General features: G+C 42.8%; 1 protein-coding gene across 17 annotated transcripts in view; it reads left to right on the top strand.

Moving 5' to 3' along the window:
- Nucleotides 1-20,903, top strand: part of Camta (Calmodulin-binding transcription activator) — a 195,506-nt gene that overhangs the window by 144,242 nt on the left and 30,361 nt on the right. For all 17 annotated transcript variants that reach the window (XR_010575787.1, XM_065497362.1, XM_065497363.1 and 14 more), the window contains one exon: nt 6,611-6,678. Coding sequence is in view for 16 of the 17 variants with exons in the window: in XM_065497362.1 (XP_065353434.1) it covers nt 6,611-6,678 (68 nt within the window). In the remaining variant the exon portion in view is untranslated. The remainder of the gene's footprint in view (nt 1-6,610; nt 6,679-20,903) is intronic.

Below are 20,903 nucleotides of genomic sequence, written 5' to 3'. Positions count from 1 at the left end.
TTCATAAACTGTAGGTGATTTTCCTTACAATTTATATCAAAAACGTCTACAGGTAGATCTCGGGCTACAAAACTGTCATCAGACTTTCACATTAGAGCGCTGGCTGGCGACGTCAAGAAGAAGTGTGTCCGAAATAATGTTGCCCGCTCATACTCTTGAATTTGAATTTTCTCGCCGAGCCCTTATTTGAAATTCAGGGGGAAAGTACGTATATAAAAACAACGAGCCAGACGCAGTCTGCCAATGTTACTGCTGCTTATGCTGTGCTCATGAAATTCTAATTCACAATAATTTCGGGCGCTGAATTAAATTCACTCTTTTTGGACCCCTTCTTGCGCGTGCTTGTCACCACGCAGGCAGGCAGGCATGCAGGCTCGCTGCCTTTTATGCTCTCCGTGTGGAATAATAATAATAATAATAACAGAGGGGCACACTCTCACTGCCGGCAGGGCGGCCGTATTATAATATCAACTGCTTAGCGTCTGATGACAAGACGAGGTCTAATTGGCTCTCCAGAGAGAATCGTTTCCTTGGCCTCTTCACATAAGCCACTACTATCAGAGCGTGCTCGACAAAAGCCCACAGTTGGGCGAGTGGAAAGACCGGCGAGATGGGGCACTTTCGTGAATATTTTATTGATCCCACGGTTTAACTAGCGCGTGAGAAACAAAAATATTTACTCTGCTCGGCGGCGGGCGCTGTTTCGGGCGGACGCGCGCGCCTATCGCCGGTCATCTCAGATTTACGGCTGGGATACGCGCGTGCCGCCCCCACGTAGCCTTTCTCCTTTTATTGTTTCTTGCGCCGATTTCCGCTGATTACGCCCCTAACGGCAAACACCCCGCACCGGCACTAAAAAACGACCCTTGACGGGACAAACTCGTTGGCCAAGGAGCAACGAATGAGGCGTTGAATTCGCAGAGCAAGCCGCCGCCGCCGCCGTCTGCTCCGAGACTCGCAAATGGTGAATTGCAAATTTCTGGTTCTGGCCCCGTGCGTGGCGCTAATAATAAAAGAGAATTGCATTTTTCTATGCGAGGTCGTCTCGAGTTGAAATTAGAGCCAACGCGGCGTCCATTTTCAGCAGGTTGCTCCGAGAAAAAAATAATACTTCTTTGGGTTTTAGGTGCTCTGTTTCTATGCTGATTAAGAAATTTCACAATGAAGCCAGCTTTCAGGTTATGTTTGAACTGTAAGGGATGTTAATTGGTGGCACACATTTATTTAATTTATTTCGATGAAATTAAAAATTCATTTGAATTCGATCAAAGTTTTTATTTAGTCAAAAATCAAGCTGACACAAAATAAAAATGTTCTTTTATCAATTTTGCGACTTTTCAAACATTCAAATAATCTCGCAAGATCATTGCTTCATTTCAAAATGACGAAAACTACAAACAGGCTCTGGTTTTTCAAGGCAACACGTCACGGCAATGCGTGAGAGATGTACCGTGAATATTAAAAAAACTCACACACACACATTTCCCACCGGACGCTGCATATTCAAACGCAATTACGCAGACGACAGCATTTTAAATATTTTGCCATGCAAATTCCCACGGTGGGCGTAAGCAGGCGGCGTGGAAAGCGGTTCCCGGCACGATTTTTCTGACGAATTCCCAATGCAAAAAAGCGGGATGAATTAGAGCAGCAGGATTTGCATATTCTCGCCCGACACAAGCGAGAACGGGAACGAGGCCTCTCCGGCGGCTGAACAGAACGGGAGCTAGCTTTCTCTCTCTCTCTCCTCTTTTGAGAGATAAAAATCACAAGAGAGTTATGTGTATTATGATGGCGGCTTTTGAATGATATATTTTCTGTTTATACTCTTGCATGCATGTGCTCCAGTATGCATGCATGATATACTTTGTTTCAGCGGCGTGCTTTATGTGGAGCTCTCGGTACATAGACTTCTCGCTCGCTCGCTCGCTCGCGCACATAGAGATAATACGCGCAGGCATGGCCGCCCGTGCACGGCGACCGCTCAAGTAGGTAGAGCGAGAGGCATCAGAGGAGCCTGCCAGCCAGCCAGCCAGCCCTCCCATTGCCAGAGTGATTATTATTATTATGTTGTAGCCGAAAGCCCTCTCTGCTGATTGATGCGACTTTTGATCTACATTTTCCTCTGCGCGCCAGCTAGCTGCATAAAAAGTGGAAAAAGCAGACGCGCACTCGAGCAATAATTCATACTCGGGTGTGGATGAGGTGCGGCCGCCTCAAATAAATAGCACCGCCGACTGTTTCTCTGCTCGCTGCCGCTCACGGTGATTTACGAACGACCACGCGTACGTCAAGCCTGCTAAGCAAAATTTGTGTGATTCGAAACGGCTCGTTTTCACTCTAAAAATGCAATTTTTGACGCGAGTTAGTTAATTTTCACAGGAGCAAAAGAAATTTGTGGCTGTATTTCCTGATGATTTGATGTTTTAATTAGTCCGGCTTTTGGGAAAACGCAGTCGTCAATAAATAGCATCCAGTCAGCTCAGCTAACTACAGCGTGCCAAACCAAACTTTTCATTTAATCCTCTCACGGAACAAACAAGCGCGCTCGCTCGCTGAATTTATCTGCGAGTGCTGCTTTCGCCCAGCGAGAGCGAGCGAGCGAGCTGTGGCAGCCAGCAGTCATACACGCTGTGCAAATGGATTGAGGGCGGATGAGAGCGAAGTTGCTACTTTTTACATCAGCAGCGGAATTAATTAATTTCATTTTACATAATCACCTTAAGCCATCACCGCCAAGTCTCTCGTTATTACAGTCTTTGCTCGAGGCAAAAAGCCACGCGCGCGTGCAACTTTGCGCCCGCCAGACATTTTCAAGCAGCGATAAATTACGCGAGCGCACCATACATTACGTAGACGCACTCACACACGTGCCACCGCAGTTCATTCCTCTGCCGCGTATATCAAGTGAAACTTTGCTGAGTGAGTGATGCCACACTATCTCAGCATTAATTAATTTCTCCAGCTTTCCCAACGTACGAGCATCAAGGTGACTGCCAAAAACCATTGGTAATCGGTTTATGAATATATAGGGGTCCAGAAAAAATTCTGTTCGTACTTATCAGTGTAATTATAGATATGCATATTAAAGATAAATCAGTTTTGTTTGTTTTATATAAAAAATGTTTCAAATGAGGCTTGAAAATTGCTATGAAAAACAAGAGAGTCAAAATCATCCTTGTAGTTCATCTCTAGTATAGCGGTAAAATCTGAATTTTTATTTTATTCTAGAAATATTTTCACAAAACTTAAAGAGGAATGATACAGCAAAAGCCTGGAAAATGCTTGTTGCCAATGCATAAACTCGTCCCTTAGGATTCAGTTAAAGCCTAAATTGACCAAAGAAGCGCTGTAATTTTTCGAGAAAATTTGCTGGAAAGTTAGCGTGCTTTTCAAATGGTAATGGCTGTCTCCTTACTTGAAATCCGATTTAATTTCGAAACCAAGAGTTTCCCCAATAAGTGGCATACACCGGCCGTTGGACAGATCTCGACGAGAGGAATCGAAATATGCCTGGAAAATATGTTCAAGCACTGTACATTTTGGAGAAAATTGGCAAATTTTGAATTTTTACTGTAGGAAGGTCCTTTTTTAGTATTGCAAATTGTTGGACAAATTGTTTATCGATCAATTGTTTATGGCATCCAACAATTCAAATAATTTTCAATTGTTGCCCTGTACCATTCCACTTTAAAAATGAACATATATTTAGCAATATATCCCATTAAATCAACCCCTAAATAAGATGAAAAATGCACAATGCAGTTCATTGTTGCTTTGAAAATTGTTGCAGTTGTTGAGGCATTATGAAAATCTCCCTAGCCTCGTAAAAATCTCGAAACAGTTAATTAGCAAATAGCCCGAGCAGGAAGCTACCGAGCAGTAAAACAATTTACGACGCAACCGGGCCGAATTATACTTGCGAGGCTCGTCAAATTTAGAGACGCCACCGTCACGACGGCGAATTAATAATAGAGCCGGTAGGATAGCTCGTCTATTCGCGGTGCGTCCCATGACGTCTCTCCAACACAATTATGACGAGTTGCAAATGTTGCTCGGCTGTCAATAAAACTGGAGCGCCGCCGCCGCCGCCGCCGGCGTCGATGTCAAAGAGCAAACGGGGGTGTTGGCCATTCACTTGCCCCGTGAGCGCTCATTGCGTATTTACCCATTCTCCATTCGCTTGTGTATCTGCTACGGTGTAACGCGATATGATTGTTACTCGCCGGTCCCCAGGTGTGTGTAGCCGGCGTGACAATTGCTCCTGGCAAACGCAGTTGCCCCGGCAAATGACTCGCCTGCTAAATGCACCCTTTAGGCAAAAATTAAACCCTCGTTTGCCGCAAATTAATAAAGAGGCTGTTTGACGCGATTTGCACGGAATATTATTGCGATGGGCCAAATGACCAGCACATATCGTTAATTTCGAGCAATTGGCACTCAGTGATAGTACGTTATTTGTTTCATGTAGCAGATTTCAGCAGGGTTCGCAAAAGCCCGCATTTTTCCGGAAAAACCCACTGCATTGCAAAAAACTGTTTTTTTGCGGGTTTTCCTGCAATTTTGCGCGTTTTTATCCAAAACACATGCATTCTTATGGAAAATAAAAAAATTCTCATGATGCGGATGACCAAAAATAGGATTTTTCAAAATCCCCAAAATAAGTATTAGAGCCACGGGTTAATTCAAGAGACATAAAATTTTAACTCTCAACGTAATTTTATGAAATTTCAGACTGATTTGGAGCAAAAATTGACTATTTTTGGGATAAATTCGGAAAAATGCGGAAAAACCCAAAACTGGTGGGTTTTTCCAGCCGTTTTTTTTGCGCAAGAAACCAGTGGTGCATTTTTGCGCATTGCAAAATTGGCGAACCCTGAGATTTAGCGGTGCAATTTTCTAACAAACCTTCAGCTCCTCTAAATTTAATTTTAATCGGGCTATTTTTGTCACCTAATCTTTAAAAACAACCCCTAAAATAGCTCAATAAAGCATTTCATGCTTAACAACGTGAGATTGCGTTCTGCCTATTACATTGCAGACATGCAAAAACGTGTGACTGTCTGGAAAGGGTTGTGCCGTTCCCACGCAATTTGACCAAAATACAAAATCTTTCAGCCGTTTCTTGTATCCCATGCAGTTTTTATTCTCGTTATATTCTATGAATACGGATGAGACAGAGAGAGATTTTACAAACGATGGCAATTTACAATCCCGGGGGCCGAACTGTAATCAATAGCGTATCGTTTCTTTTATTTCCTCGATATGCAAAAAAAGGGCCGATAGAAATTTGACGATGGTGGAAATAGAAATGGGCGCGCAGGGCCAGGAGCTGCAGCAATCGTCGCTGCGAAATGATTATGTAATTTTCGCCGGGGATATTAAAATGCAAACATGATCCAAATGATGTTTGCGTTTTTCTTTCCGATTGTCTCGGTTAATGTCATTAAAATCAATGGCCTAGCTCTGAGCAGAAAGGAAAGAAAACTCGTTACGCCACCGCCGAAAAAGTCGCGCGCTCGGATCTCGTTTAGAGGCAGCGGCACATTCCCAAAAGAAAACTGCTCATAATTGCCATGGTATATAAAAATAGAAGGAAGCAACGCGAATAAAAAAGAAGTTAAGAGGAAGGAACTAAGGGCACGAGAGAGAGAGAAAGAAAGAAAGAAAGAACTTCTTCACTATTTTATTGCTACAGAACTGGAAAAACCAATCGTTCGAATTAATCCCTTTGGACCCCTCTGCGGGCCTGGTATGTACGTGTGTATATATATACACACTCGGTCTGCCTCTGCCGCCTTTGTTTCGAGCGCGGCAAGAAAGTTTCATTTGCAAATCTCACGCTCGCCTCTCATTATCCAGCTCGACGACGAAAATGCACTGCAGCGCTAATCCGTTTCAAATAAACGTAGTCCAATTTTAATCAAATTCGGAGCATCCAACGCGCGAATAAGAAAGGGAATTTAACTTTTCAATTGGCTGGCCGGAACAAAAGGCAGCGCGATGTGTTTCATCAAAGAGCGCGGGTTCATTAAAGTTGAAAAGTTCAGCCAGCACATCGTGCATTGTGCACACATACGAACGAACGAACGAACATTCATCCAGCGCCCGCTCACCCGCCCGCCCACCCAGCCCGCCGTATTATTTGCCCGCGCCTTTCACATGCATAATATGGTAATTTGCGATGTGTCTGCGCCGCCTCACTAACCCGGCCGCTCTATCTCTCTCACACACTTTTTCTGCCCAGACCACCCACTGCTCGCTCTCTATTAATTATATGCACCCGCCATAAATTACTCAAAACGACTCAGGCTTGTCAAACAGCGACCGACGCTGCTTTATGGATTTGCACCAACTAATCCGGCCGGCCGCGCGTTGCCAGAGCGATGCACTCATTCCATTTCGCCGCGTGAAATGTAATGTGCGCGAGATGCTGGATAAACTAATGCAGCCAGGCTTGTAATTCGCCGTTGCGGATTACATTTGCGCGCAGAGGTGATGGACTCGTGTTTCGAGGTTTTCTGACAAGTAGTGCCGCCTTTTTTTCAAACACGACCGAAATATATGTATTTTACGGTCGAAATCTCATTTTCCCCGATTTTTGTTGCAGGAAATTGCCGCCATCCTCATCAGCTTCGAGAAACACAATGAATGGCTGTCGAAAGAAGTGAAAATAAGGTAAGCCTACTTTTCTATCGATACACAAAATGCTCCGAGGGTATAATACACCTCCTCTCAGGAATTCCATTCTCAGTCAATTACTTTAAAAGGGAAGCGCCGAGGGGAAAATGACAAAAGGGAATATTTGATGAGATACCAATGGCTCGGAAATATCGGCATCCTCTGATTTATGGACGATATTTAAAATTCACTATCGTTTTTCTCCGCACACAAGCGTGCCACTCTTTCCAGCATCAAGGGAGAAGCTCATCGCCTTCCAATATGCTGTAAAAAGAGACAAAGAATCCTCAGTTTTTTTTTCATCCCGTCCTATGTGCACAAAAGTTGCGCTCGCTTCGTCCTAGTTGGAAGTGGAATTTGGCCACGACTGTTTTCAGGCCATCAACGGACTGATCGATTTACCTTTGCTTGAACACTGATGAAAGAGACAAGTACGCCGTTTAGGAAGTCAGGTGAAAAAGCTGTAAACTAACACAAATTTTTGGGGGAAGTATTTATTTCGAGCGGAGTTTTAATCTGTGCTCGATTATCATCGCTACTGGATATATAGTCATTAATCAACGCCCGCGTTGGTTGAAAGAAGGTCGCGAGAAACCAACACATCAACAAACAACAATGCCATGTGTGCGGCTGAATGCATAATAAAATATATTGCGCGAGGAAAAATGTTTTGAGAAACGTCGCGCTTTTGTGTCCAGTGGCAAAAAGATGCGCTCGAAATCCTTTGATTTATGGCACCGAATGAATTTCCAAACACAATTTAATGCCGCATTGTTGTGTGTTATGTATTTTGCTGAGCTCCAAATTATTTCCGAGCTTTCATCTCTACGTCAGAGAGGTCAGTTTTCGTCTAAACCATATATCATGACTTTAAATAAAAGTTTTCTTTGCCTAGCAGTAGTCGAGTTACTTGTTATTATAATTCGTTTAATTAACATTTTCTGACCGACGTTGGATACGCAGACGGTGCAATAGCCGGCGAGCAATAATTTCGGTCTTTCCTTTGTCGGTTCCGTCGAACATTAGCGATTCATTCTTCTACTTTATTCGAGTTCGCAGCAGCATCGCCCGCTGAATATTTATGCCGAGCGGAAAGCCTAACTTAATAAACTAAAGGCGTCTCCGAGTCTTGTTAGTATCCTCTTGCTCAGCGCCGCCGCCTGCAATCCGCTGCTCATTTGATCTCTCTCTCTCTCTCTCTCTCTCTCTCTCTCTCTCTCTCTCTCTCTCTCTCGTCGCTGCTTTTTTATTCATTTTATCTCGTCGGCGGCTCCCTTTGTATTGCAATCAGATTATCTAAGCGCTGACTATGGATTAGTAGTCGGAAATTTATTACTGCAAGACTGGATAAATCGCTGGAAAAAGCAGCAGCCAGCCAGCCAGCGTTCGATGCGAGCGAACGAGATGATAAAAACGGCTCATCGGCAGAGGAGGGTTTTTAAATTATTTATTGATGGGTTGACATAAAATAAAAGAGCAGAGCTGACTCTATTGCAGCGCCGCCAGCAAGCCCGCTTGTCATTTATTATGAAAATCGATTTCAATAAATACGTGCGTGTGAGTGAGTGAGTGTGAAAATAGCATTCGCCTGCTTTTGCCTGACGGTATGTGTGATTTGTCCAACGCCAGCTGAGCTGGTAGCTGGTAGCTGGTCGGTCGTTTTTTGCCCTGGCGCTTCCATTAAAACGCTTCAAATATTCCATTTGATACTGGCGCCTGATTGTGAGTGGATATGATCAAGCAAAAAACGAAATAATCTAGCAATTAACAAGCGGTTTAAATGATGACAAGTTAATTGTGATAACACAAATTATTTTTATTTAACAAAAGGACAACAAATGAGAATTAATGTACCTGTTTAGAAAAAAGGATTTAAAATACACGAATGATAGATTAAAATATATATGCTCTTTTCTCGTTCTAAATTTTCAAAGTCTTTAAGGGATAGTTTGACGGACGTTTCAATAGATAATTTTGATAAATCTTTAATATTATATGATGCGGTGACTGCAGCTCCTAGATCTCTTTTCAATAAGTTTATTAAATGAACTCCCTGACACTTGCAAAATGACACTTTCAATACGAAAATTAAGGAAGACACTCGATTTTGTTACGAAAAACAATTCCAGTCTCTCATTAATTTTATTTCTTCCTCGGTCAGCATTTTTAATATAACAATTTTGAATAATTTAATTAACTATTTTTATTTTTATTTTTTAAAAAGCTTAAAGCTTATTTATTATTATATAAAGATTTAAGAAGTTTTGCAGATAAATTTTTTAATTTTAATATTTTTTATTATTTAAATAAAAATTTGAATTTTAATGTTTTATATTTTTAGTATTTAATTAAACATTAAAATATTATTAAATAAATTATTTTAATTTCTTTTTATTTTATATAATTATTTCACACTAACCTTACTTTTGAAGAGTAGTTGTGTACTAACTCACATGAATATAGCGAATTGTTGATGTTTATGTTTGTCAGCTAACTTACCTGAAATACATACATGTCTTCACCCGACTTGACTGAGCACATCTCTTAGCTGCTAGAAGAAGTCCTATCTCATTGTCATTTAAAAAGAGGAGGATGCGCGATCAATCATCATGCATATACAAACAGTCCCTGTGTCGGATAGAAGCAAAGGAGTGTTTACGCACTTGAAGGACAGAGAAACAACGGCCTAACAATCCTCTTACGCGTCAGCCGCATGTGATTGCTTACAATTATCGGGGCAGACAGACGCAGACAGACAGACTGGCGAAGTTTGCGCATTTTCCCAGGCCATTAGTCCGTCGCCACTTCTTGTACACAGCCGTAAACTTTTCCTCTTGCACCGCCGGAGCAAGAGGAGTGAGTTGTTTGTCAATAAAGGTGCTTGCGAGCAGCAGGGAAAGCAGCCGCGTGTTTTTCCAATCCGCACCGCCGTCTGGCAGGCGAGCCGAATTAATTAATGATTTTGTTTCCATTCACACCAGCCGCCCGCCTAAAGCCTGACGCCGATGCGCGATGGGATTTCGCACTTTGTCCGCGCGCTCGCAGCCGGATTTGACGCCTGCGAGCAGAATGAACGGAGAAGAGCGGCTCGATTTATGTTGGTCGGGTCGTTACACCTTTTCCACAGGCGGGCAGGCAGGCGCAGGACCGGGCCAGCAGCTAGAGAGGCCAAAGTGTGTAATTGTTATGAAGTGTGAGTTAAGCCTCCTCGCAGGGGCAAAACCTCGCCCGTGAATTACCCAGTACGTGCCGCGAAATTGAATTATGGCTACCTGTGCCGTGGAATAAAAACATGCTCGGCGCGAGATTTTAGCGAAAGCGAAAGTTTGCTCGCTCCAATTTCACCTGTTTTGATGTCAGCCCTTTTTCTGGTCCTTTAATGAGTGGGCCAAAATTCCCGAGTCAACTTTCATGCTCGTGAGTCAGTTGTTTTTATATCAATGTGTAAATTTTAGTTCATGATTTGTGCGTTGTGACACAAGGTTTATTTTCTTCTCCAGCATATTTGGACAGTTTTTATTTGACATTTTCTGCTTTCAAAACAACCCTCATTACTAGTTCATTTATGGAATTTTCTTTTTTGTAAATAATGAGTGGGCAAAAGGCTTATTTTATGAACCGAAAGATACAAATTTTCACAGTAAATCATTATAAAATTAAAAAAAAACAACGGGGTCCAGATTCGTGCAACGCGCAGATATGGCGTCCGGTGGAGTATGGCGCGAAAAGAAGCACGTTTTGGTCAGTATTGTGACATAATTTGCTTTACTTGTACTTGGATCGTAAAAACAAACTCTTGAGACTCGTGCGGCAATCCAAAGAAAGCTTTTTGTTTTCCACATTCAGACGCCATCTTGGATCTGCGCAGTGCGAACCAATTTTATCGCACATCTGGACCCCGCTGATTAAAACCTAATTTAAATGGCTCCAAAAACGATAATTTCTGTCGTCAAAGTCTGAATTTTGACGCTCAGACTATTTAATATTATTCTTTTTCTATTTGCAACCCAGAATATCAGTCAGAATTATCCACCAAAATTACTAATTACGCCTTTTAAAATCAGTTACCTCCTGGACCTCTATTTAAAAACTAAAATTGTAAATTGGAACGCACCAATCAGAACATATCGAGAGCAGGTTCTCATCTGGCAACAGCAACTGCGAAATCAATCGAATTGGGGCTCATCGATGCGGTCGGCCAGCATGAAAAATGCGACCTCTCCGCCAGATGACCCTATTTTCGTGACAATAAACGCAAACAGCTGTCACATTTACGGATCAGCATTCAGCGATACAGAAAATACAGTCGAGTTGCGCTGTGAAATGGAGCGAGTGCAATATAGAGAGCGCGTGTACGTATATCTTTCTGTGTTTGCAGCATTTGGCTGCGCGCGCGCGCGCGGTCACTTTTTCTCGGTGAAGCGTGCATGCACGTTGATGTAATAAATAGATATACGCAGCAGCAGCGGACCCGGCGTGTCCACCTTGTCGTGTGCTCCGGGGAAAGCGAAAGCATTGTTGTGCGCGCGCTCAACTTTACAGGGGCATCGAGAATAATAAAACGAACGAACGGCTGCTTCGTTTTGGATACTTGGCCATATATAAACCAGACTCTCAGCGAGAGTGTAAACTGCGTTAAAAAGAGCGCCGAGCCAATATTTCAAGCAGCGCGGCCCATTAACGGGACAACAGCCAGCGAGAGCGAGCCGTTTTAGGACTGCCTCGTGGCCTCCTCGCACCAACCACCCCTCCCGCCATCCCTCCGCAAACTTTTCGATTTTGCAATCCGATTAACAACGCCGGGGGTTACCTTTAGGGTGGGAACTCTGTAAATATTAGCTTTTTCGCGGTATAATGGGAACACGCTAACAATTTTCTTGTTATTCGATCTGCTATTGAAAAAGTGTAATGCTTGCATTAAATTCCGTTTAACCTCACGATGAAAATTACACTATTAGTAATCTTATGATTTTTAGATGAGAGATTGTCATTGATAGTAAACACAAGTAAATTTTAGTAGCGGCTTACAGGAAGAGTCAAGTTTTACTTTTTTTAAATGTATCAACTTATCGGATTCGTTTAACCTGGCACAATCGCCGATTTTTTTTATTTTGTTAATTTTAACGATTCACAAAATTTAAAAATTTAAAATAACTCTAAAATTCAATTTTGACTCAATTTTTTATATCATTAAAATTGATATTAAGAATATAAGGGTGTAGTTAATTAATTAATAAAAACTTTTAGTTGGATAGATTTATCAAATATTTAGTTAAATCAGTACAATTTTTATTAATAAAGCTAATTTAATTAATTTTAAAACTATTTAAACCACGGCTATGTTAAGTAGTAGTGAAGTTATTTAAAGAATCATTTCTATTGATCGTGCTAATATTTAATTAAATAGGAATGTAATACTTGCAAATCAATTAAAATACAAAATTTAAAAAACTCATAGTTAGATAAACAGTTCTAAACCTTCATCCATAAAAATGCAAAAGGTCTATTTTAATTTTTCATTAGTTAAGTTTTCTCCAAAGTTCCGGCTTTCAACAGAAAATTGTTCACTGTTGTAAATATCCTAGAAAGCCGGAATAAAATATTTTCAACTTTAACCGTCTATAAAATTCAACTTACGTATTTGGTAAAACAAAATTGAAACAAATAAACAGTTTCCAATTCCGAGCTCATCTATCTGAAAGGCTTTTATTTATTTCTCGTTTCCATGCGTCCATATCGGAGCGAAAAATTTCATTCCGGCCGCGTTGCTGGCATACCGTCGGAAATTACAGCCGCTCATTTCATCGTCCACAAAAAATAATCAACAGTCTTGGGCCGCTCGCAGTTCGCTGCTTGGCAATAAATTCGACACTTTTTACACCCTCGCATTTTAAATTTGGAGGTTACCCACCATAAAACATTCGCCCTGCCGCGAAATATTTCCTTTTGCAGCCCGAGTGCCAGCCAGCGCGCGCGTTTATTTTTATATAAAAATTTCCAGCCGGGCCTGCATGCAAGAAGGCAGAATGCTTTTATTACTGGCGGTGCTAGGTTATGATTATAGTGGGTGGCTCTGTGCTGTTGCGAGCCGGCAGACCCAAGTGGACGTTTACAAAAGGAGACTGCGTGCGGCCAGCTTTGTAGCTGGGTGCCACCATCATATCAACAGGACCTCCTCCAAACCGACCACCGCGTTTTAATTGAGCTCAAGTTTTGAAATTATTTTTAAAACTGAATTTTGAATTTTTGCACCCTCTCAATTTTTTATTTCCGCTTGAAATATTATCTTGTCGTTTCTAAAACTAATAGGGTTTGTGCAATAATTATTATTATATAATTTTGATCCAGTGGGAGCCAGATGTGCGATAAAATTTGTCCCCACTGCGCAGATCCAAGATGGCGTCTGAAGGTGGGAAACAAAAAGCTCTCTTTGGATTGCCGTACGAGTGTCAAGAGTTTGTTTTTACGACCAAAAGACACAATTAATACAAGTAAAGCAAATTATGTCACGATATTGACGAAAATCTGGTTCTTTTCGCGCCGTACTCCACCGGACGCCATATCTGCGCGTCGCATAAATCTGACCCCCGCTGTTTTGCAGGAAATAATTGGCTGTTTAATGTCAGCTCGTCACAGTACTAGTCGTTTTATTTTTAATTTTAGGACATATGTCCGGAAAATAATCTGTTTGCGGGTGTTGCAAGTCATCTCTTTTCCAAATTACCGCTGGTTTTCTGAATCCTGAGTAAAAGGTCTCCATTATAAGGATTTTAAATCCTTAAGCGCAGTTATAACAAAATCCAGGAATTTTAGCCATTAAAATACCTTCTGAAACATGTACGGAGTTTCTCTTTAGACAGTGATCGATGGAAGAGGGCGTGATTCGCGGAAATTTAAATAAAAGGGCATGGAAATGGTTATTTGACATTTTTTTGTCGCTTTTGACTGGAAAATTTCCGATAAATTTGTAACGTAGTGACCTCGTATCATATTTTTTCTGCTTTTCTTTTGGTTTTTAATTTACTGAGTATAGAGCAGGCCTGTCTAGAGAAGGTCCGGTCGTGCAATGGACCACAGAGCGCACACTAGGCTAGAAGGGACAATCTTACACAGTCAAAGCCTTTAATAGCCACTCTGCCATGGTGTGCGACAATGACTTTGAGCCATCCTGCCGGCTCGTCTAAACAACACGAGAAGAACGGACGCATCTCCTCCTCGGAGAAGGAGGCCAGTCAGCCCCGTTGCGTAATGGTCGCCCGCTTCAGAATAGTGCGGCATGCTGAAATATTATGTCACGCCGCGCGTCTACACAAAATACTCCTAGTTTGCATGCAAATTGGCTAAAAATTATTAATATTGCATTCGTGTATGGCTTTATGGCATGCAATTGGAGCCCGGTGCGGCGCGGCGTGGCGTGGCGGCCGCTTTACGATTCAGCGGGCGTGCGAAATGAGCTGCAATTTTTGTTGTTTCGCCGAGCCAGGCAGGAAAAATTGAATGCGCCCGCTCGCGCGCGCTCACTTGCTTAATGCGCTCGTCGTTTTTACGAGCGAGACGTACGGCAATTTCATTTAGATTTGCAGATATACACATTTCGAGCTGAAAAAGCGGAATTTCCAGCTGAATCCGGCTCCGCGCCTTTTGAATATTTATCAAAAGCCGCCCGCCCACACGGTGGGTGCTCTCGAGGTGACACACTTTTGCCTTCCTGCCCGGCGCCGCCGCCAACGACGACGACAACAATGCGAAGAGGCGTTCTGCTTTAAAAATTTCACGGTTATGCGTTTGCGTTGCTAGCCGGGCCGCATAAAGAGAGCAGTCTTTCCTCCGCTCTGTGTGTGTGTGTGTGTGTGTGCGGTGTTATTTTGGCGGGCCGGAGAAGAAGAGGAATATCCTATGCGAATGTTTGCCGTGGCTCATCTCGAGTCTGCCGCTCTCTCGGGACGGACAAAAAGCAGGCACGCCGTTTTGCCGTAAAGGATTGTCGTTGGATCTACGCTGGCAGGCGGCGTGCGACCCACGATCTATTTCCCATATGGCTCGAATTCGCAACCGTTGTCGCGCACAATTGCCCGCAAATTGCTGCCAAGTTTTCCCAAAATTTGCTAATTCGCCGGGATTTATCGAGGGAAACGCCAGTTGGTCACATCCGCAAAAATATCGTGTATTTATTGCTTCAATTTAGTATTGTCTTTATTTCGGCACGGTAACCTTTATGAAGCAGTAAAGCTATATAAAAAAGAGGCTTTTTGAACTTAAAACCTCGCAAGGAACAATATGAAATATGCAACAGAGAAATAAAAATTCCCATCCAGCGAGCGTCTCGGACACGTTTTTAATTTCCCCGCTCCGCGAGTTCCGTGCTGCCAAAATAGCAATTTAGTCGTCGTAAATTGTAACTTTACGATGTCTGAAGAAGCTATTTTGTCTGCGTGGGAGAAGAGATATGATTTCATTTTCTTGTTTACTGAGCATGTCAAGAGTGGCTCAATGCAATTTTCAAATTTTAGAGCCGAGAGTCTCACGTGAATGACGCAGAAGAGATTAAAAATAGTAAGAGAGAAGGAAAAAACGTAAAAAAGGTGCTTCCTCCTCTCATATTCCGGCGCTTGCCGCTTTCTCTCTCTGACATCGCACGAGCTCTTATTTCCTCTCCGCTACATCCTTTTCACCTCGCTCACTCTTTTCCCAGCCTTCCTTTTTTTACTCTCCTTCAAACCCCCTCCCGAGAATTCAATCTTCTACAAAAGTTTTCTCTTTCGGCAACAAACCAAAGTCACGATTTTTCGAAGAGCTTTAAAATGTTTGCTAGGCTTCTCTGTTTGTGCGGTGATCCTGGGATCGAGGCGAACTAAAAATTGTGGTTTTTCCAACCGATGGCAGTGTCAGGAGAAATAAAAAGACAGTGTGCGTTTGTTTGGCTTTTCCTGGCTGAATTATTTTCTTTACAACCGTGTTGGTTGCGTTAAATTGGTGGATCGCGGCGAATAAATAACAACAAACGCGAATTAGAGCTGGCCGCCGTGATAAAGCGGACGCGCTCCCCTGGCGGCGATCAGAAAGCAAATACGCTGTTCTGGTCAGCCACCTATGGCAGAGTTGCGTAAAAAATAAGACCGGTCGGCGGCAGGCGGCATCCGGGCATCGGCATCGAGGTCACACACACACAGGAGGGGAGCCGGACGGCATTGTGGATGCTTTTTAGTGTTGTTGTCACACTGTTGGTCGGCGCGGAACGTATCGGCCGCGCGCGCGTTGTCAAGACCCACAGCAGAAAGAAATAAACGTCAGGCCTCTCCTGTGCAAATTGCTCCATATACTCTCGCTTTTTATTATCTCGTCGCCGCTTTTATGACTCGCGCCGCCAGTAATTTTGGATTGGAACACACCAAATGAGCCTTGACGCCGGAATGCACAGACAGGTCTGCCTGCACGTGCTCTAATTTCGAAACGAGCTAATTAAAAATTAACGCCGCCCGCTGCTGCACACGGAGCAGCCATTGCACCGCCTCGCTTTTTATGTAAAATTCCGGACCTCCTCAGAAGCTATGCAACCTGTTTAGCAGCTTTGTTGAACGCGCTGCATAAGTAATGTCTCTCTCGTTCTGGCATTCAACAGATGGAACAACTGAAAACCGGCCACCGCCCTGCTTTCCTGCCCTAAAATGAATTATTTTTAGTGTTTTGTTGCAATTCATTGATGCTGCTGCAAATTTTGAAACTGAATTTCATTGATATTTATGAATAGAATTGGATGATTAGATTCTAACCTATTCATAAATATTTTAAAACTTCAAACAAATCTCAACAGCCGCAAGCAGTGCAATTAGAGGAAAAATCAACTAATCGTAAGAAAGTCTAACAAGGATCACGTTGATTTTGCATTTTTAAGTGCGGATATCATTGTATTTGTGTAGCCTGTCGTGATGTAAACCAAACTCTTATGTAATTCATGAGACTTCGCGAATTACAGAACTTTGAAAAGAAAGCCAGTTGGGTTTAAATGGATTGAAAACACGCTAAGGATTTTTAAACAATTTTGATTTGTGCACAAATAAGATTCTGAAAAATTCAAAACTTTCCACTTTGGTTAGTTATGAGATCTTTCATTTTAATACCACTCAATCGTAGAGGAACTGTACATATTCGGAAAGCTGAGAATTTATCCTATTTTTTAAGCTTTTCATTTTTTTGAAACCAATCCAATTTGAAGTTTAATTTAATTCCTGCAATTGTAAAACCTGGAGCTCAGATACCTTTTAGCTATAGCTTAGAAATTTTGGCCCAATCAGCGGGGACCAGATTCGTGCGATGCGCAGATATGGCGTCCGGTGAAGTACGGTGTCGTGAAAATGCGCGAAAAGGAGCAAGTTTTCGTCAATATTGAGACAGAATTTGCATTACTTGTACTAATTGCGTCTATTGGATCGTAAAAATAAACTCTTGGCACTCGCACGGCAATCCAAAGAGAGCTTTTTGTTTCCCAAATTCAGACACCATCTTGTTTCTGCGCAGTGGGAACCAATTTTATCTAACATTTGGACCCCGCTGGGCTCAATCATCTTACATATTTTAACTAGCTTTTTTCGATTTTCCTGGCCAAAAAAATTCAAAATGTAGGGCTTCGTCTGGAAAGTAAAACATTTCTCATTGAATAATGTTAGCTGAGTTTATTTTTGCTGATAAATTTTCTCCATTTTAAATGCAATTAATTTTCTGGACTGCTTATTCAAACTCACTGTTAGATTCTGACTTAATTCAAGCTATAATACATCTTCAATGGTCTACACTTTTTTGCTAAAGTCGACTGATAAGTTGAAATCTCGGCCTTCGCTTTGTGCAGCTTGCGTTTGCAAAGCCATTTGCATGCTCGAGGAGCGGATCGGATGTGCGGAACTGGGCTGGGCTGGGCATTCCAGCTAGCCGCACGCCGTGTTTTGTCGTAGTAGTGCACTCGCTAATTTTCCACTCGGTAAATTTAAATTCATTTTCATAGAGGCGAGCGAGTTCCCCTATACAATAGGGTCTGCGCTCAGCGTAAAACACGGGGCAACGTGCGCGTAAAGCATGTTTTTGCCTTGTGCCAGTGCCGCGCGCGTGTGATATATGTATACCTGCGAGCACGCCCTCCCTATTTACGTGTGTTAAAGAGCGACTCTTTTGTTTTCCTACAAAAAGTCGGGGCTGCGTTCTTGCCGGGCAAATATTTATGCGCGCTTGAACCCGTGTGTGCATTAAGCACGTGAACGATTGTTTGATCTGCGAGCAGGGAGCACGCGGCCGTAATACGTATAATAATGAAACAACAATGCTGCCGCGCGGTAACCAAATAATAATATCGTGGGTGCGGGAGGCACCAGCTTTTTGTGCCAGACGCAAAGTTGGCCCGGCTGCTATTGTGCGCTCGCCCACGTTGGATTCAATTTTTGTTTGCTGCCGCTCTGTTGTTGTTGTTGTTGATTTCAATCGGGAAATTCGCCTCGGAAAACAGCCAGGTTCGCTGTTTTCCATAGCGATAAATTCGCGGACCGTGCTGTGCAAATTAGAAGAGCAAGCTTAAAAACGGCGTTCCGCAATAATCCAACCAGCAGGTTTTTTTCCATAGCAGAAATTTAAAAAACTCTCAGATCATTGATTGCATTGGTAAAAAAATTATTTAAATCGAATGGAAATGTTTTAACTCTTTCCTAAATTATCCACGAAGGATGTTATCAGAGAAAATTTAAGATAATCTGCAAACAAATGTTGTAATGAGTTTAAAAAAAAGTAGAAACACGCTCACACGTCTTGAAATTTTCTTACACTTTGCGTGTTTTCACTTTTTATTAGAGAAAATGCATTCATGCTTAAAGATTTTTCTTTTATTTTTTTTATCATCAAATGAAGTACGTCGTGTACTTATTTGAATTCATTTCCGAACACGAAGGCCGCCAAACTAGCATCGCATGAGCAACACATTGGATTGGACAGTTTCAAAACACAGGCTTTGCTCGTAGACGTGAACAAACACGAGGTGTGGTTTGATGTGGCACCCACTTTCGCGCAAATCCGTACGCGTGCACACACACACTCGAACGCGTTTCAGATTCTTTCATTTGTTAACAATGTGGCAATAAAATTGTGGCGAATAAATTACACGGATAATATCGGCACACGCACGGCAAGCAAGGGGAAAAATGGAGGCCTTTAACAGCTTTTTATATCGCGACGACGAGGATAAAACGGCGGCACAGGAGAGAGAGAGAAGAGAATTGACGATTCGAATGCCACCTTTGCGATTGATTTATCTGGCTGTGCGGCGAACGCGCGGGCACCAAAAGCTGTCTGCCAATATGATATTGAATTTTACTGCACGTTCTGCAACTCAGCCGCCTCCAAACTCGATGGGGAAAGTTTCGCCGGCAACGAGAGGACGAGCGAGCGAGCGCGCGGGCGGGCGGGCGGCTGGCTACTTAAACAGTTCATAAGTCACGTCGATGATGTTGGCGCGCAAAATGTATATCGGCAAACGCGTTCGCCCAGATTTTCCGCCCTGATAGCGCTGTCGTGCGGAATCTCACGTTTTAATTCCGCTCATATTGGAAATTTCCCCCGTTATTGCCAAAGTTGGCCGGTGCGAGATAATGAATTTTTATTGCCACAGACGCTCACTTTCTGACTTGAGCAGATGATGCAAATTTCACGTTCTGGAATTCACCCATTTTTTTCGGTAAAATAAAAAGAGATTTTTTTGTATTATCACAAGAAAAAAAATGTAGCCATTAAATCAGGGTGCGATTGAAGATTAAAAGCATCTGTTAATGCGCCACAATCAAGATTATACAAATCCAAAACAGCGTTTTTTTTCAAAAGCGGAAAGCCATTTTTCACCTTGGTTATCGTTCCACGCACGGTTCCGGGAGTGAGGGAAATTCGGCAAGCACGCTCGGAAAAGTGAAATTCGGTGGGCGAGTGGAAGTGCGTACGAAAAAATATTCCGGCCGTCAGCAAACACATTTAATCTTTGCATTTCGATCTTTTCGAGCGAATAATTTTTCGCCGCTGCCGCGCGCGTGTATTTTTACGTCCCATATTAGAGTTAATCCTTTTCCTCTTTGGCGGCATGTGGTGGTGCGGTGGTTTATTTTTTTTTCGCCGAGCAGTGGCTCTCTCTCTCGTTCCATTCTCTCTGCCACATGCATAATGCCCAACCAATATTTATTCCAAGGGCGGCTGGCAGAAAAAGTTGCGTGCCTCCCAGCTGATAGCCGGCACGCTAGCTATTTCTACACCTACAACGAACGCTCTCATTTACACGCGACATCAGGAAACTCCATCCACGCCTGGGATGGTTAGTCGGCCTACACAGCCCCGCACTGGCCGTGCCCGTTGCCGCACAAAAGCGGTCACTTGCTTGGTTATCTGCTCTTGCATTTTGGATGCGTCAGCGCCACTTGAACTTTCTCCGACCGAGGACCGAGGCGCACGAGCTGCACTCTCGACGTCTCGTGTCCCCTCGAGGCCGAAATTCAATCAGTGGCGAACCGTGCCGCCTCGAGTGATTTATGGTGGACAAAGTTGGACCATCTTTTTTACCGAGATGAAAAATTGCGCGATCGTCACTGCCAGAAAACGGTCCGTTTAAGCAATTAAGGTTCAACGTTGTAATTTCGGATTTTTTTTGTGAATAATTACATACCGAATTTCTGCCAAGGCTTATTGTAATTAATAGGTCCTGTTCCAAATAACAGCGCACCCCCGTTTCGCCCCTGCCGCGGTTGATAAGGATTAAAACAATACGCACTCTGAAAGCTTTTCACGATTGAGATAGGGAATTAAGATTTTAGTTAATGAGGGCTCTGAGTGGCACGTCAAATTTAAATCAATGCTGCTCTCCGCTCGCTGCTACGGCATCAAGTGTGTGTGTGTGTGCGCGGAGTGAAAGTGAGTGGCATGTGTGCACACGCCGGCCTACCGCAAGTGTTATCGCCAAATTTATCTGAGAGCATTTAGCTCTTTAGCGTTTCTTAGCGTTGATTTCGGAAAGCTGTAATTACACGAATCTACTAAGTGTAATGACCATTTCAAATCTGCTTTTTTGTGTTAAATTAGCGGCTTATTATTGATTCCATCTCGTGACGCGTCGTTTTATTTTTTAATTTTTCTCGAGAGGCAATTTTTCAAACATTCTCTTCATTACGAAACATGTCAGGCAGACACGACGAGGACGAGACGTTCGTTGT

The sequence above is a fragment of the Cloeon dipterum genome, chromosome 1 (genome assembly GCF_949628265.1).
Source record: "Cloeon dipterum chromosome 1, ieCloDipt1.1, whole genome shotgun sequence".
Taxonomy (NCBI): domain Eukaryota; kingdom Metazoa; phylum Arthropoda; class Insecta; order Ephemeroptera; family Baetidae; genus Cloeon; species Cloeon dipterum.
The sequence above is the reverse complement of the archived record's forward strand: the minus strand, read 5'-3'. Positions and strand labels throughout refer to the sequence as shown.